The sequence below is a fragment of the Panthera uncia genome, assembly GCF_023721935.1.
Source record: "Panthera uncia isolate 11264 chromosome B3 unlocalized genomic scaffold, Puncia_PCG_1.0 HiC_scaffold_1, whole genome shotgun sequence".
Classification (NCBI taxonomy): domain Eukaryota; kingdom Metazoa; phylum Chordata; class Mammalia; order Carnivora; family Felidae; genus Panthera; species Panthera uncia.
Window position 1 is genome coordinate 4,215,613 of NW_026057582.1, and position 16,129 is coordinate 4,231,741.

Here is a 16,129-nt window from a genome sequence, read left to right on the forward strand (position 1 = left end):
CCCACCTCCATTTCGAGAAAGGCAGTTGCGATCAATCTCAGTACGTCAAGTTTGCATCCAGGATAGGCCAAAACCTGTGGATCCTGGGATGAGACTTAAGTCCTCATCAGATCCTAATTTCTCGGGTCAGGAACTGTTTTGGTTCGTACCCCTTCGTTCCTAATTCAGAGTTTTAGAGCCAGAGAGAATTTGGATGGTCACTGCGTTCAAGCCCCTCCCTCGAGAGGGGCCGAAGTCGGGCCCGGGGTGGGGACGGGTTGCGGTCGGGGTGGGGGGTAGCTCGCCAAGGATCACACAGCGAGTTAGTGGCAGGGCTGGGAGGGGGTCCTGGCCCCCTCCCTCCCCCCAGCAGCCGACCCCGGGGCTCTCTCTCTGTCTGACACACGGCCGCTGCACTCCGCAAAATCTCAAATCAATCAGAAAGATCTAAGCGTTGCGGTTGTTGGACTTGATGTGAGTGCACGTTGGATGTGGCGTGTGAACATTAACGAACGAAAGAGATTTTTGCCTTTTCACAGTGAGTGGTCATGCGCGGCACTCGTAATGGTTTCACGAGGACCGTGGCCGAGTCCCCTCCCGGAGAGAGAGGGGCGTCGGCACCCAGCCCCGGCTCTGTTGCCTTGTTTTTTTTTGGTCTTTTTGATTTTACGTTAAGTTTAGAGTTTAGAATAACATACTTAATTTCGTTTTACTCGTTTAAAGATGAAACTCGTGTTATTATTTTTCGATCATGCATTAAGAGAGAGAAAGAGGGTTCTTTTTGTCACACGGCAACACAAAGGTAATATACGGAAGCATAGCGTTCACCAGATTCGACACAGAATATAGCAAACTCCACCACAAAGATGAGAACAGACCGCATATAGTGAGCTCTGCGGGACCCCGCGAATACAGAGGGGCCGGTGGGGATGCTTAGATGTCGTCTTCGCCCGCCTCCTTGCTGAAGGTGGTCATGTCGATCTTCTCGGGGAAGATGATGTTGACGGCCAGGTCTTCCCCGCTGTTGTACTGCAGGAGCACGTTCCTCTTCTTGCGAAGTACGCGGTTGTAGCGCAGGTTGGACACCCAGGCCTCGCACTTGTTGAGGAAAACGATTCCCACGGTGCCCAGCACCACCAGACTGGTCAGCACGCCCAGGACGGTGAAGCAGATGGCCTGGCCCTCGGAGAGGAGGGGAGCACTCTTGTTGAGTTCCTTCATGGACACCTTGAGGATGCGGTGCTCCGGCTGCGGCACCGGCAGCTCGTGCACCCCGGGGGTCAGGCGGTAGGTCAGCCCGTGCCCGCCGGGCAGACGGGTGACCTGCTGGGGGCCTAGCGCGCGCTTCCTGCCACAGGTGGGGCCCGTGAACTCGGGCTTGCACAGACACTCGTACCTCACCTGGGTGTGCTGCAGGCAGGTGCCCCCGTTGAGGCACGGGTCGGTGCCGCAGTTGCCCACGGGGCGGCTGCACGTCTTGTCCATGAAGCCGGCAGGGCAGCGGCAGCGGAAGTCGCCCCCGATGTCGGTGCAGATGCCTTGGTTCTCGCACGGGTTGGGGGTGCAGCTGTTGGCCACGATCTCGCAGAAATTGCCTGAGAAGCCAGGGGGGCACAGGCAGGAGGCATGGGAGGCCCGGCCCTCATCATCCACGCAGGTGCCTCCGTGCTGGCAGGGGGACCTGCGACACAACAGGGGGACACGGTAAAGGGCCCTCGGGGGCTGGCCTAGGACGGAGGTGCCCAGGGAGGCGCCGGGTGCCGCGGCCCCTGTCCGCGAGGGGCTCACGGGGCCGTCCGGGGCGGACGCACGCACGCCTGACCTCCGGAGCCGATGCCCGTCTCCTCTCCCACCTCTTAAGTCATCTCTCCGACCAGAGGCCTGGTGGTTAGTCACTGGTGGACGGGTGGGGAAACTGAGGCTGAGAGAGGCAAAGTTAGTGATGACCCAGGGCTGGAGGGAGCCCCCTCCCTTAGCTCCACCCCTCCCCCGGGGGCCGCTGGGCAGAGCAGAGCCTGCCCCCCACCCCCCACCCAGGTCCCCTCACCACACGGCCCCCGCCTTATTGTTACTCGTATCGCTATTTTCCGAGGAGAGAGCCTGCGTACTATTGTACTGGAGACCCTCAGGGACACTCAGAGTGAAAGAAACCCCCGGGCTGTCTCTGCCGGCCCGGCCGGGTGCCTGTGCCCGGCTGTTTAACAGTGGTCCATTCACCCAAGTGCGGCTTCCAGACCGAAACTGTTTGCTCAAAGCAGAGCACAGGAGCATTTAACGTAAGTGCTTTTAAACGAGCAGACCCTTTGTCATCTGATAAATGCCAGAACCCAGGGAAGAAAGGGGCTCTAAGCACAAGAAATCAGCATCGCTGCTTCAGGGGGTGAAGGCTGCCTAGGAGCTGGGCTCTGGAGGGACTTCAAGGACCTCGGGTTCTATTTTGACAGTCTGGTTCGAGTTGGTGGGAGAGAAAAAGCAAAACGTTTTAAAGGTCTCGCTCTGTATTCTCCCTTCCCGCTCAAAAGCAGACGTGGACGTCGGTTGTGACCCCCTCTCCTCCGACCCTCTCTGAACACTGATCTTTGGATGCTACAAAAATGCCTGTTTGTGGCCTCGAGGGCTCCAGGATTCCCCACGCCCTCCCTGGAATGCCCAGTCAAGATAAGCTGGTTCTATACTCTAGCTTCTATATCCTCTGCCCCCCAGCTCGATCCCCACACCCCCCCTCCCCCGGCTCAGGCCCAAGACCCCCTCTGTTTGCATTCTTGCAACGGCCTGAGCCCCGCCTAAGCCCCAGCTGAGGGCCGGGTGGGCTCCGTGGAGCTAAACAGATAAGGGCCGGAAGTGCTTTGCTGCTTTGCAGAAGTGTCCCTTCTGACTGCCGTGCCCACGGCCCTGAAAGTCCCAGAGCCTCTGCTCCGCTGCGGGTCGCTAAGAGCTGGACCCGCCCCCCACCCTCATGGCTAGTCCTCCCCGCCCACCCCGCTGGCCAAAGCCCCCCTCTCCGACTCTGCAGCCGGTCTGCCCTCACGCACACACATGGGGACTTGGGGGCATCCGAGGGAGGGGGAAATCACCTTGGGGGGGGTCACTTCAGAAATTACGGAGATCACACACAGCCCCGCAAGCACCCTGATCTGGGGCGCCCCCCTCCCCCAGCCGTGGGGCTGAGGGACAGGCACTTACTTGGCCTTTTGTCAGGTGACAGGTCCAACTGGGCTAGGCTGAAAGGGTCTTTGGGGGTGTGACGCAGGAATCAAAGCAGCATTCATCGGATCACACAGAGTGAGGAAGAATATTTACCCATTGATCACACAGGGCCCATCCTTCTCCTGACAGTCCTTTCCCGAGAACCCAGGGGCACAGGAGCACTCGTAGTGGCCGCTCTCGAGGTTGACGCAGGTTCCGTTGTTAGCGCAGGGGGTTGAGGCGCAAGCCCGGACATCTGGGGGACGGGGAGAGAAAAGCGGACTTTGTGACCCACCCCCTCCCCCAGGGAGGAGGGGGAGGGGACAGGCTGGAAGGAGAGCTTTCTGGGTGGGGGCAGGGACAGAGCCCTCCAGCCGGTCAAGCGGGGACCAGCCGCCAGATGTCTCTGTTTGTGGCCACTCACTGCCAGCGGTCACCGAATGGAGTCCTGAGCAAGAGCACGTAGCGACCCCCCAAAACTCTGCCGTAGGCAAGCAGCTCAGGGGGGTGCTGAAGGGGCTCCCTCCCTCCTGTCAGGTCACAGGCACAGAAAGTCACGGCCGCTCACTGATCCTCAACCCAGGAAAGCCGTCCCCCTGTCCTGGCACCAGCTCACCCGCTCGGTCCAGGAGGGTGACCTTTACCGCAGACCCCTTCCCTCCCCCAAAACGGCGTGTGCCAGGCCCAGGCTCCTCCCCCAGATGAGTTTTCAGCCTCTCCTGGTTCGGGGGGGGGGGGGGGGTCCCTGCCAGTCAGGGCAATCGTGCGGCCCAGCTGTTAGAAACACCAGCTGTCCTTCATCACAGAGGGGCGGGGGGGAAATCGAGACATGTGAGGACTCCTGTCGGGAATCGAGAAACCGGATTCAGCCCCACCACTGCCTCTGCCTCCCGGTGGTCGCTCTTTCCGCGCTCAGGATCTGAACGAAGGGGCCTGCGATAAAAAGGCTGTATCTTTTGAAGGCAGCAAAATCAGAAGTACTGAGTGCTCTCCTGTCCGTGTGGGTTTCCATGAACACTGCTACATTTCACCGCCTTTTTCCACCTCCTGTCATGCACACTTCATTATGCGGGGCTCAGCAAGCCAGGGACAGCTGAACAAAGGGGCCTGGGCCAGGGGCTCTCCGCTGACGGAGACCCCAGCCCCCAGGCAGGGCCGCGAGGGACCTTTTCTATGCCTGGCTCCAGCCGGGCTCAGGGTTCCGCTCCTCCCCGCTCTGTGCCTCACTTTCCCCACGTACAAAAGGAGGGGCTCGCCCTGGCCAGTCCCCGGGGGCCCTTCGAGCTTCGGGCTCCTACATCTGCCAAATACAAAGCCGGGGCCAGCCAGAGACCCGGCAGCTTAAGGCCGAATGGGTGGGGGTCCCCGACGCTGAGGCCACACACACGCGGATTCGTTCTGTCTTTTAAAGAGACCCGCACCCCTCGTGGAGGGAAGATGGCAATCCATCCATAAGGGAAAGCCTGTATGCCATGCCGACGGCCTATCCAGAGCCGTGAGGCGTCCCCTGCGAGCCCGGCTTGGTGTAAGGAAACGTAAAGAGGTTTTATCATCATGGGAAGGTTCTAGCAGGTGAGGCCTCAGCAACGGGCTCCCAGTCCTGGGCTCCCAGCAACCCTGTCACTGGCATCTTAAATTTAAGCTAAAGACTTGCCGACCACCCCCCTCGTCCCCCCCACAGCATCTAGCCTCACGCACAGAGGATGAGCCCACCTCTTCCCAATTCCCAGGCCTCCGGCCCAAAAGGAGGGTAGATGAAGCCGAGGCAAGGAGAGAGATGCCAGGGGCAGGGGGCGGGGGGGAGTGGGGGGCGCTGGTTTCTGTCTGGGGCGGCAGCTGCGGCCTTGACAGCCTCAGAGACAGAGACGGGTTGGGGAAAAGGGGAACGGGGGGGGACAATCATCCGGAGGGCTATTTCCTCTGGACCCAGCGTCCCAAGCTGAGAGGCTTTGTCAACCCAGTGGGGAGGGGACATTTTGTCTGGAAAACTCCATGGGAGGCAACCCCGAACCAGACACCAAAGAGCGTGGGCTCTGGGCGAAAAGCCCTGATCCCAAGCGGTAGCTTTTTCGGGGGGGGAGACCCTCTGGGTCACGAGGCAGCCCAGAGGGTGCCATGGAGGGGGAGCAGAGCTGTGGAGCGTGAGTCAGCTGCGGAGAAAATCTCGCACCGTTTGGCGGTGGGGGGGGGGTGCTTTAAGGACCTGAGACTGTGGTGGGGGCTCAATTAGGAAAGCAGAGCGCCTCGGCTATGACGCAGCAGTCAAACACGCTCTCGAATGTTCCTTAAGGGAGGGGATCAGAAGTGGCCACAGATGAGAAGTAGCCCGTTCCTGGGGCCAGGGGAAGGGATTTTCGCTGGCTTTTCTCCCGATAACCTCTCACGCATCCCTAAGCAGAGCCTTTTACCTCCTCGAGCCTCGACTTCCCTCTCGCTACCCCTGGTCTCTGCTAACGTTGAGGACCGAGGGACAGAGGCCCCGGGGCAGCCACCCACTCTGCCGGGAGTTCTTTTCAGGACTTTAGCTTGCCCAAACGAGAATGGACTCGGACATTTTGCAGCCTGAAAACGTAGTGGCAACCAGCTCTCAGTTGCTCAGGGTAACGGAGGACAGAGATTTCCTTACCCTCTCTGAGTTCTAGTGACCCAGACAGGTTGCCCAGGTCTCCACCCTCTGAGCTTTGTGTGGCCTGTGCTGATTGTGCGCCTCTTTACTCAACAGGCAGATCCCCGACAGCCCTCCTCCCCAAAGTGCTTTCTCTGGGTGCTGGTGCTGTGCCGAGGAGAACAAAACTGAGTCCCTACCTTCTAGGAGGTTCCAAGTACCAGGGGGTAGTGTATCAACACACCATTACCATACAGAGCCCTGAGTGTGTGGGAATAAGGCGGGAGGGGGAGGGGAGGCAATTGGGAGGAGGCGGCTGGGGGCGGGGGGGCAGGGATGGGGGTGGGGCAGGCAGGGGCACATGCCAACCTATGTCACAGAGCTTCCCATTCCAGCCGTCGTCACAAACGCACTGCCAGGGTTCCACGCAGAGTCCGTTAACGCAGCCGGGAAAGGTCACACATTGGTCGCACAGGGGACCCTGCCAGCCAGGCTGGCACCTGCGGTGGGGGGGGGGGGGGTTGGGGGGGGAAGGAGGGGGACATATGAAGGGGGGCAGGGGTGGAGGGGGCGCCCAGGCTGCTTTCTGTGGAGCCAAGATCCCCTGGGGGTCTTTGCACAGTGCCAGGCCAGCGGGTCGCAGGAAGCAAACACCAGACACCTGAACGGACAACTTAAACAGAGGACCAGACGGAGGGGTCCCCAAGAGCCTGGCAGAGCGCTGCATTTTGCCGCAGTGGCCTGCAGTGGGCTCACCCTGCAAGGGGTTCTCCCAACACCCCACTTCTGAGACAGCAGACAGGAGCTGTGGCTGTCCCCCCCTCCCCATCCTCCAGCCCTCTGCCCTCTTCTCTCCCTCGCTACCCTCCCACCAGTTTCCTGCGGGGGCGAGGAGGCTGTTTGCTGCAGCCCAGTGGCCAAGCCCCCCCCCCTTTTCTGCCTGACACCATGATTCCCCAGGATTCTGCCCTGACCTCCTACGGGCTGCCTCTGGGGAGCCACCCCATTACCTGCAAACATTGTCATCCTCGCAGAACCCATTTTGGGGGTGGCAGGCCGGGAAGCACTCAGCTCCTGAGGCACAAGAAAGGTTACACCATTCACCCCTCAAGGCCCCAGAGGCCAGGGCAAAGCCCCATGTTCGCCCAAAGGGCCCAAGGCCTCCCTGGAGGGAGCCAGAGACCCTCTGCGGTCCCACCAGCCTCGCACACAGTAGGCGCTTCACGTCAGGCCACTCAGAAAAAAAAATCTGCCACGTTCCTGGTGACAGGGTGATCACAGGACACTGCCTAGTTCTCAGGAGCAGGTCGGACACCTAAATTCCTCCCCCGCCTCAAAATCATGAAACCTCAAACGCTAAACGCAGGGCTGGGGAGACAGTGAGTAGAGACATTCGACCCCTGGGCACTCAGCCAAACCCTCACTTTTGCAAAGTGAGCTAAAATGGGGAGCAGATTCTGAAGCATCCGGCTTTGGAAAAGGCCAGACAGGTTCACCTGGCAGCCCGGCAGGTAAGGCATCCTGATCGTGTGAAAGGTTTAATCCCCGTTAAACCAGGCACGCAAGTCAAATCCCCCCAATCTCCCTCCCCAGACTCATCATATTTAAAAGACGCAAGGATTTTTGCAAAGCAGATTTCTGCAATTCTGACACTGTTTAGACATCCGGACACTTTCGTAGGCGCCTACTGTGTGCATTTCCTTCGTCTAGCTCCCCAGCTTTCCAGACAGCCCCCCCACCACGAGCACTGGTGCAGTGGGGGCGGGGGGCACTGCGGGAAGGGGCAACTCTCTCCCTGTCAGAGACAGATGGCCGCCGCAGACTGAAGTGTCGCAGCCCCTCACCTAGAGAAACGCCACGCGGGAGGGGCTCGCGCCGGGCGCCTCGGTGGGAATTTGGGGCTGCGACGGCCAAGCCACCCCCCCCCCCGCTGTCCCCACAGACCTGGTCCCGAACGCGCACGCGACACCCCAAAGTTGCACCCCAGAGCATTTCCACACAGGGCTCCCGATCATCACCTCGTTTCTCCATACCTCCTCTCTCTGCGCACCGACACCCCTGCGAGCGCCACTTCTGCGGGGCGGGAAGGGGCTGCGGCGGCGGCGGCGGGGGAGGGGGGGGGCGGGGGTCCCACACCTCCCCCTGCCCCCGGGACCCCGGGGCGAGGCTTGGCATGCGAGGCTGGCGGGGAGGGCGAGGCGGCACCGCGCGGGGCTTAGGGTTAGGCGGGACGGGCCGGAGTCGGGGCGCACGGGACGGGGCGCGCGGGGCACCGGGCGGCCGGGGTGGGGGGGGCAGAGGTGGCGTCGCAGGCTTCCCCGGAGGGGGCGCGAGCCGGGCCGCCGCGGCGTGGGGGGTGGGGGTGGGGGGCTCACCATGGACACTGTGGCCGAAGGCCAGCAGGAGCAAGAGGACGGGCAGGAGGGCTGCGGTCGCGGTCATCGCGGGGCGGCCGGGGTCGCGGTCCCGGGAGCGGCGCGGGCGCGGGTCCGGCTCCGGGCGCCGCGCTGGGCTTCTGGTTGCGGACGCGGAAGGGGGCGCGGGCGCGCGGCGAGGGGAAAGCCAGGGCTGCACCGGGCTGCGCGCTGCGCTCTCCGCTGCCGCCGCCGAGCTGCCGCCGCCGCCGCGCGCGCCGCCCTTTTCGTACCGCCGCCCCCCCGCGGCCCCCGCCCCCCGCCCCCGCCTCCGCGCGCACGGGGCCGGCGCCGGCCAGTCCCGGTGACCCCCGCCCCTCGCGGGGCCGCCCCCCACCGCTGCGGCGTCCCGGAAAGCCGCTCGCGCACGCGGAGCGCTCTTGGCTAGACGGGCACAGGTACCCCGCGCGCGAGGGGCACACGTCCTGTACACGGGACGGCCCGCGGGCGCGCACAGGCGGGCCCGCTTAGGACAAGCGGCGGGGACGGAGCCGGGGCTGGGCCGCAGCCCCCAGGAAGACGCCAGCACGCGCTCGGAATACAGAAACACGCAGAGAAACACCAAAACACTTATCGCCAAGGTCCCGAGCACGCAGGCCATGGCTCACACGGCCGGGAAGACACAAATGCGCGCTCCGGGGACGCAGGACACGCTCCTGACACACGCGCCCTCGGGAGAACACTGATGGAAAGCCTCGTAGCCCCCTGCCCCTCGCCCTAAAGACGCAGGAAGACGCAGACCCACACACTGCACCACCGGCACGCCCTGCGATGCAAACCCAGGTTGTAGAAATAGTCCTGGGCGCCACATGCGCAGTCACAGGCACGCGGAGAGGCCAGCGGACACACGGTTATGAAACCCCGGGCATCCTTCAACATGTGCCCCAGCCTGGCCACACAGAGGCACGTGCCCAGCCACGTGCACACCTGAACATGCGAATTCACTTGCAAACATACGACACCCGCTCACCTCCCCCCCACCCCCCGGCCGACAATCAGGGCCTTGGGCACCTCCCACACGTGTGGACAGCCACACACCTGAGAGTGACAGGCACGCACGCCCAGTCCCCCGAAACCCACAGATCACAGGCTCGTGGTTGCACGCTCACCAAAACACACACATGCGGTCCAGCCCAACACACACAGGCCGGCCGGGTCCCATCCGTCTTTGCCCACAGTGACACAGGTGGACAAGCTCACAAGAACGCTCACATGCAGACACACACACACACACACACACACACACACAGCTGCACAGCGAGCACTCGGCACATATTCTAGACCCACTGGGAGGCCTCCAGAGGAGTCACGGGGTTGTGGGGTGGGGAGGCCGACCTTGCCAGAGATCCTCCCCTCCCAAGAGCTGGGCGGGGGAAGCCCCCAGCCTGGGCTTAGAGACTCTCCTGGGTGGATGTTCCAGGCCCTATTCTGATCAGGCCGCTGGAGGTGGAAATACAGAAGTGGGGGGGGGGGGGGGGGGGGGAGGGACAGGTGATAGAAGGAGATGAAAGGTGTTTAACTTCTTGGGGAAGGGTGGGTACCAGGAGGTCATGGCCTTTAGAGGGTTCATTTATTTATGCTTCATTTACATAGATTAATCTGCACAGAGACCCCAGGTGCAGGGGGTGGGTGCCCACCCATTTCACAGCCTCCCCTTTCCCGCAGTGGGGAGGGAGGGTGATCTCTGCCACTTTGGTCTTAGGGTGGGGGGCCTTGGCCTTCAGACCATCTCCTGGGGTGGTGGCAGGTTTGAGGACATACTCTCTGTCCTCAAGATGGGTGTGGGAAGACAGGCCACGGGGAGTCCTCAGGCACAGGGGGGCGCTAAGGCCCGGAGTCTATGCTCCCAGAGGAAACAGCTGCCAGAGGGCGCCTGACCAGGGTGGAGACTCCACAGAGGCTGAAGCGAAGCCCCCGCCCCTTCACCCTTGTGGAAGGTGCCTCCTCCTTCTCTTCTCCTCTCCTCTGCGGAAGACCCACAAGTAGGGGTGGGGGGTGCCGTTGGGAACCACTTGAGCAACAGGCGGGGGGGGGGGGGGGGGGGGGGGCTGCCCCGACCAGGCACCCACCCCGTGCCCCTTCCTTCCCATTACCCCATCTCTCCCAGGGATTCTTCTCAAATGAAGAAACGAGTTCTGAGAGGGAAGGTCCTTTGCCCAAGGCCCCGGGGGTTCCAACGAGAGTGGCGGACAGGCCAGGCCTGGAGGTTCAACTGTCCACTGCATGGAGATGGCCCCAGCTTCCCTGACCACCCCCCCTCCTTTCTTCCCTCCAAGGACCCTGACCTCAGCCTCCAAAATTATCCTACACAGCGGGCAGATTGGGAAGGGCTGGGTTCTCAGCCAGACACTGAGGAGGGGCGGGGGATCTCTGGGTTGAGCGGCCCCGGGGTGAGGTCCTCCGCCCAGACCAAGTCACGAGGTGCCAAGGTGCCATGTGGACCGTGTGGGGGACCCACGGGGCCATCGCGTACACCGTCATCTAGACCCCTCCCTTCCCAACCTCGGTCCCTTCCCACCGCTGCCCTCCCCAGTTCTGCAAAGGGAGGGAGGCTTGAGGAGGGCAGTCTCACCCAAGGGCATTCATGCCCAAATGTCAGGGGCTTAGGCTGAAAGGGCACTTCCCTGGCTGGCTGGCACCTGCTCGCTAATCCCCGTTCCATCCCCTGACTGCTGAGGGCCCTGGGCCAGTCACTATGCCCCTCAGAGCCCCGTTTCCTTGTCTATAAGCAGGGAGACCACACCTGTCCCCAAAGGGAACTTGGGTTTTCCTAAGTAGAAAACCACTGTACTTACAAGGCCTGGCCCTTTCCTGCCTTCCTCCACCAGCTGCCTCTGGGCCTCCACCCCAGTGGGCTAGTTCTTTCTGGAACTGGTTCTTGATCTGGCTCTCTTTAGAGCCCCCTGCAGGGCCGCTGCTGGGAGGAGTCTTTCCTGCCATTTCAAGACCTGTAAGCCTGGAGCTTTCAGTGGGTCTCACTAAAGTGTTTGTAAATTCTGGAGACTGGAGATTTCTTTTCAGCAAGCAGACAGTGAGAAAGGGTAGCTTAGGAGCAGTGGGGAGAGGGGAGGTTGGTGACAGTCACCAGCTTCAAGGCTGTGCACAGAGAGCATGAAAATGCCAACCGGGTCCCTCGGGGAGAAGTCAGCACCTGCTGTTTGCAAGCGGACCCAGAGGGCAGGAGGACTCAGGACGACTCCCTCCTTTATCTGTGCACCCTTCCCCTCCCTGTCATTCCCTCCCCCGCAAAGAACAGAGGGGATCACAAAAGAGGCAAGCAGCCCCCGCCCTCAGGAAATGCTTGGCTGCGGAGGGTGGCTTGGCCCGCGGGGTACACAGGTATCAGGGACCAAACCTGCCCACGGTGGGGCCGGATCGCAACTCCTGAACTTCAAGCCGGGCTCCTTCCCTCTGCCAAGCTGGCTCTGCCTGCAGCCCCATGAACCTTCTGCCCCTTCTGCCCAGAGGCCAGCTCCCTGGGGCCTTACTCCACCCGGCAGCAAGCGAGCTGGTGAGGGGCGCAAGTTTTCGGAGGCCACCGAAGAAATGTTGTCTCCAGACAGTCCCCCGCCCATTCTCCCCTCCTCCCCTCTCCAAACACTGACATTGCCTTCGGCCAGCACCAGACCACTTGATTAAAGGCAGAATTGCTGATCAAGAAAGCCCAGCAGGGTCCAGCTGGAGGGGCCTCGGAGACCAGCTAGTCCTGGGCGTGCACAGTGGGGGCAAGGCAGCTGGGGGGGGGGGGACTCTGCCTCCACCCCGTCTTGACATCTGCTGTGCACCCCCCTACAGCTGAGAATCTCCAAAGCCTGAGGCTTTGTTTCTGCCCAGACTGGGTTGTGGTTTTTGGAGGTCTCTGCATTCCCACCGGTCCGGGCCTAATGGGACGTGATGCAGTCAGAGAAACTGAGGCCCAGCAAAGACCCCCAGGTGCCTCTGTTCCCTCTTCTCTCTCCCTCTCCCAAATACCATGCGTTCTCCACCCTGCCTCCCGAAGAGGACACAGCTTCTCCCTCGCCCTGTCTGAGACACGTAGCCCTGCCCAAAGAGCCTGCCCATTTGACAAGGCAGGGCCAGCGTCCAGAGCTTTAGCTCTTCTGATTAGAGTCCTGGAACTGGAATTTGGACACAGTGGGGGCAGGGATCTCCCCACCACCGGGCCACAGCCCCTGAATTAGGGAGGGCTACAGGCAAGAAGGCGGGGCCTGCCTTTTCCTCCTCTCCCCGATTGTCCCCTTGGATCTGGATTCTTACGGGGGCCTCCTTGAAGCCGGGCTGGCTGGGCCCTGCAAGGCCCGGGTTCAGAGATGAGCAGCACACTGAGGCTGCCCGGTTCTGAGACAGGTGTGCAGCCAGCGTGTAGCAGGGAATCCACGCCCCGCTCTCTGCTCAGCGGCAGGGCAGGGAGGACACTGGGAACACCGGAGGGCACCTCCCCTGGAGGGGGTGGGGGCCCCGAGCAGCCACCTTGGGTGGGGGGGGGGGAGTGGTTCGCGAGGGCTTGGTGCAAACGCCAAGGAGCCGCCCGGCAGCCACTATCGGATCCGCATTCTTTCCCCAAGCAAGCGAGTTCAGCTTTGAAGAGAGACAGTCTCTTTTCTCCCGCGGAGGGGAGGGGGCCCCGGGGGCGGAGGGTGGAGGGAAGTGAGAGGCGCACCCGGGTACATTTAGGCTCGAGAACACGAGCACGACGGCTTGGTTTCGAGTTCAATCAGAGAGAAGCCTCTTCAGTCTGAAGTGGCTGCGCGCTCGGCCGAGCGGAGAACGGGGACCGTGGCCGTGGAGGTGGAGGCGCGCCTGCTGCTCAAGCCTCGTGGCGGGGCCCGGGGAGGCGCGTGACGGGCTCCGGGGCGCCGGGGCTCGCGAGGGAGCTGGGGGTGCACGTGTCCCCCCCGGGGGAGGCGGTGGCCTGGCCACGTGACTTCCGAGGGGTCGCACCTCCCCCCCAGACCGCAGCCCGTTTCTCGCCACCCATCGGATGGGAGCATTCAAAAATAGATCTTTCTCGCCTCCCTCCTCGTTGGAATCGACATGGATGTCACGTTCGTGGGTCTAATTGTCCCCTCCTCAATCAAATTATCCTCTTAAAGGGCGCCACTGAGTCATGCTGTGTGGGTGGAGAGCTCTGGGGGTCTCCAGAAGGGTTAATAACAGCTCCCCGCCCCGCCCCCACACCTCATAGGTAAACTCGTCCCACCTAGGTGGGAGGGTATCACAACTAGAGGAGAAAGGAGTCTTTTCATCACTTAGCCTGTCAGAAATTCCCAGAAGTTAATTTTCCATACCACGGAGGCTCACTTCTTTTAAATGCTGTCTTTCATCCACTCAGAATGGGCTGAGCTCCTACTGTGTGCCCGGGGCTCTGCTTGGGGGTGGGGCAGGACCGGATGTTCAGCGATGGAGTGGCGTGCTCCCTCACCTCCGAGGGCCGGGGGCTTGAGGACCCTTCACGTTTAGAGGCGTCTGAGGTGGAGGCCTGTCAAGGGAGGGCGGTAAGAAAAGGGGAGCAGGCCTGCAGGAAGGGAGATTGAGCGCCTCCTGGAGGGTGGGGGTCCCGGGACTGGGTGTTCCGGGGTGTGTAGGAGTTCGTTCGCCAGGGTCATCAAGGCGGGACCTCTGTAGGCACACACAGGAGACGGCCACAGTGTGCTGCTGTTCGTTGAGACTGGGGCTGAGTCAGGCTGGAGAAAGGGTTACAAAACCTTCAGCGTTTTGGAGAGAAAGCCCTCTTAACTATTCTTAAATATTCGACGGCCTCCCTTACCCTGGCAAACAACCTGAGGGACAGGAGTCTGTCTCCCTTTTCTCGGACCAGGGTTGACCCACGAACACATCTTGCCCAGACTTGCGGCGAGGCTTGGGAACTGGGCCAGCCCTCCCCAACCCGACCCCTGCAGCACCTGCCTACCCCCTTCCACCGGAGGGCCCGGCCGGCCGAACCCTTCAGAGGCACCAACAAAGTGCCCCGTGATGGAGAGGAAACAGGTGAAATCCTTTTCTCAAGCCCTGAGCCTCTGGAAGGAGGACCCCATCCTAGCTCCAGCTTAGGGGTTTTTAGGGTGACCATGGCGGGACTATGACAGGACCATGACCTTCCCCATCCCCGTGTCTGGGGCTTATGAAAAGAGCTGTGTCTCCTGGCTGGGCCTGATGTACCTGTCAAGTTTAGGGATGTGAAAACACATGGCTCTCGAGGAATTTAAGATGTTCCCGTACTATATTTATTCTCTTATTTGTAAGAAGGCATTACTGTCTTCATTCAATTATATTCAGAAATGTTTTCGCCGTGCTACTCCGTTCTAAGCGTTAGGGATGGCTTGCGAGGGAAGGCCCTGCCCGGTGCCCAAGCAGGGCCCCGGGACAGGCAGGTGGGAGGTCAGAGGGCCCTGCGTTGGCTCCTCTCTGCCCTCCTCCTCCCAGGCCTCCCCTGCCACCGGCCACAGCCTCCGGTCCACCTGCCGTGTGTCCTGGCCCGGGATTGGAGACCAGCGAGCCTCTGGCCTCTCGTCCCAGACACTCCCAGCAGCACCACCCACCTTGGACACATCCTCCCGCCTGGCGTTAACGGACTTTGCATGTGTGTCTGACCTCGGCGTGGCCAGAAGCGCCTTTCTCAGCCCTATGCCCGGCAGCCGGGGGCCTACAGGGCTGCCCACGAGGTGTTTGTGGATTAAGTGAATTAATGAATAAATGAACGAGGTACCAAGTGTTCTCCGAGGGTTACCGCGGGCCCTTCGGAACGACCCTGTGTCCTAGGTGGGGTTGTGGCGATGTCCCCACCTTGTTCTCTCCTCACCAGGGCCTCAGCGTTCTGTGACTGGGTGTGGTGAATGTGGGGAGCAGGCGCACGCAGGGAGACCGCAGCCAGCACCCCCGCTGTTACCCGCCCCCCTGCCCACCGCCCCCCCCAGCGCCTGGCTTCTCTGTGTATACACTCCAAGAGCCTGTTCCTATGGTGACGCTCCTCGCCTCCAGAGGCCTTACCTAGCTGTTTACAGCCAAGCTTCAGCTAGGGATGGGGGGCAGGGGACACCCAGCCCCGGCTGACCTTGGCTCCCCCCGCCCAACGCACATGGGGTTTCTTGGTGCCCAAACTCAAGTCTGGTTGAGCCTTAATTGGATCCCGGCACAAAAATGTTTGTTCTTCCTCTCCCTCCATCTGTAGGGCTCCCCCCCCACCCCCGTTGGCCACAGAACTTGATGCCGGGGTCCAGAGAGGCTGAGCGATGTCCCCGAGGTCACACAGCAAGGTGCTGGCAAAGTGGGACCGGATTGTTGAGGCCTGGCACCCTGCCAGAATGACCCGGAAAACTGACGGTGAGTGGTGCTTTGAGGAGCCCCAGGTTCCCTCCTTTCAACGGTGCCTTTGAGGTCTGACCAGAAAGCCCACAGACTCAAAACAGACAAGAAATTCGTGTCACTAGAATAAGATTCTGGCTGGGACCGAGGGAGTGGCCCTCTGTTTCCTGTGTCAGCAACGGTGGAATTTGGGGCACGAGACAGTTTCCTGGGGCTGGACACCTTCCCTCTCTCTCCCTCTTCCTCCTCGCCCTGGCCTCTCCCTGCTCGCCCTGTAGTCTCATCTTCATGGGTCATCCCCAGGCCTCCTCGCGGGCTGCCACAGCCCTGCAATTGCCCAAGCCAAGGCCTAGCCTCTCTTCCCTCAGCCCTGACCCGACCATGCGCACACAGGCGCCAAGTCCTGGGGGGTCGTACCTCCGAACAATGGCTCTCCCGCACCTCCACCCTAACCACCACCACCCTGGTCCAAGCCACCAGACTCTGTCACCAAAGGCCACATCCGGACCTTCCAGGCCCCCGGAGGGCAGGAGTCAGTCAGAGGCTTTCTAGATTAGTTTGCTAGAGTCTTGTTTTAACTTTTCATAGAAGGAAGGTAGAGAGAAGGAGAAAGGGAGGGAGGGATGAAAAAAGGAAGGAAGGA

General features: G+C 61.5%; 1 protein-coding gene across 2 annotated transcripts; it reads right to left on the reverse strand.

Annotated features, from left to right (window-relative positions):
• Window positions 1-699: 699 nt before the first annotated feature.
• On the reverse strand, window positions 700-8,367 carry DLK1 (delta like non-canonical Notch ligand 1). 2 transcript variants are annotated; one of them, XM_049612142.1, is made up of 6 exons: window positions 8,146-8,362; window positions 6,781-6,844; window positions 6,140-6,270; window positions 3,280-3,421; window positions 1,381-1,660; window positions 700-1,155 (listed from the first exon to the last, which is right to left on the reverse strand). In XM_049612142.1, the coding sequence occupies exons 1-6, from the start codon at window positions 8,210-8,212 to the stop codon at window positions 913-915; spliced, it is 927 nt and encodes a 308-aa protein (XP_049468099.1). In that variant the 5' UTR covers window positions 8,213-8,362; the 3' UTR covers window positions 700-912. The 2 variants fall into 2 exon arrangements, with proteins under 2 accessions (XP_049468099.1, XP_049468098.1); XM_049612141.1 differs by having other exon boundaries at window positions 700-1,660; window positions 8,146-8,367.
• Between the last annotated feature and the right edge of the window lie 7,762 nt (window positions 8,368-16,129).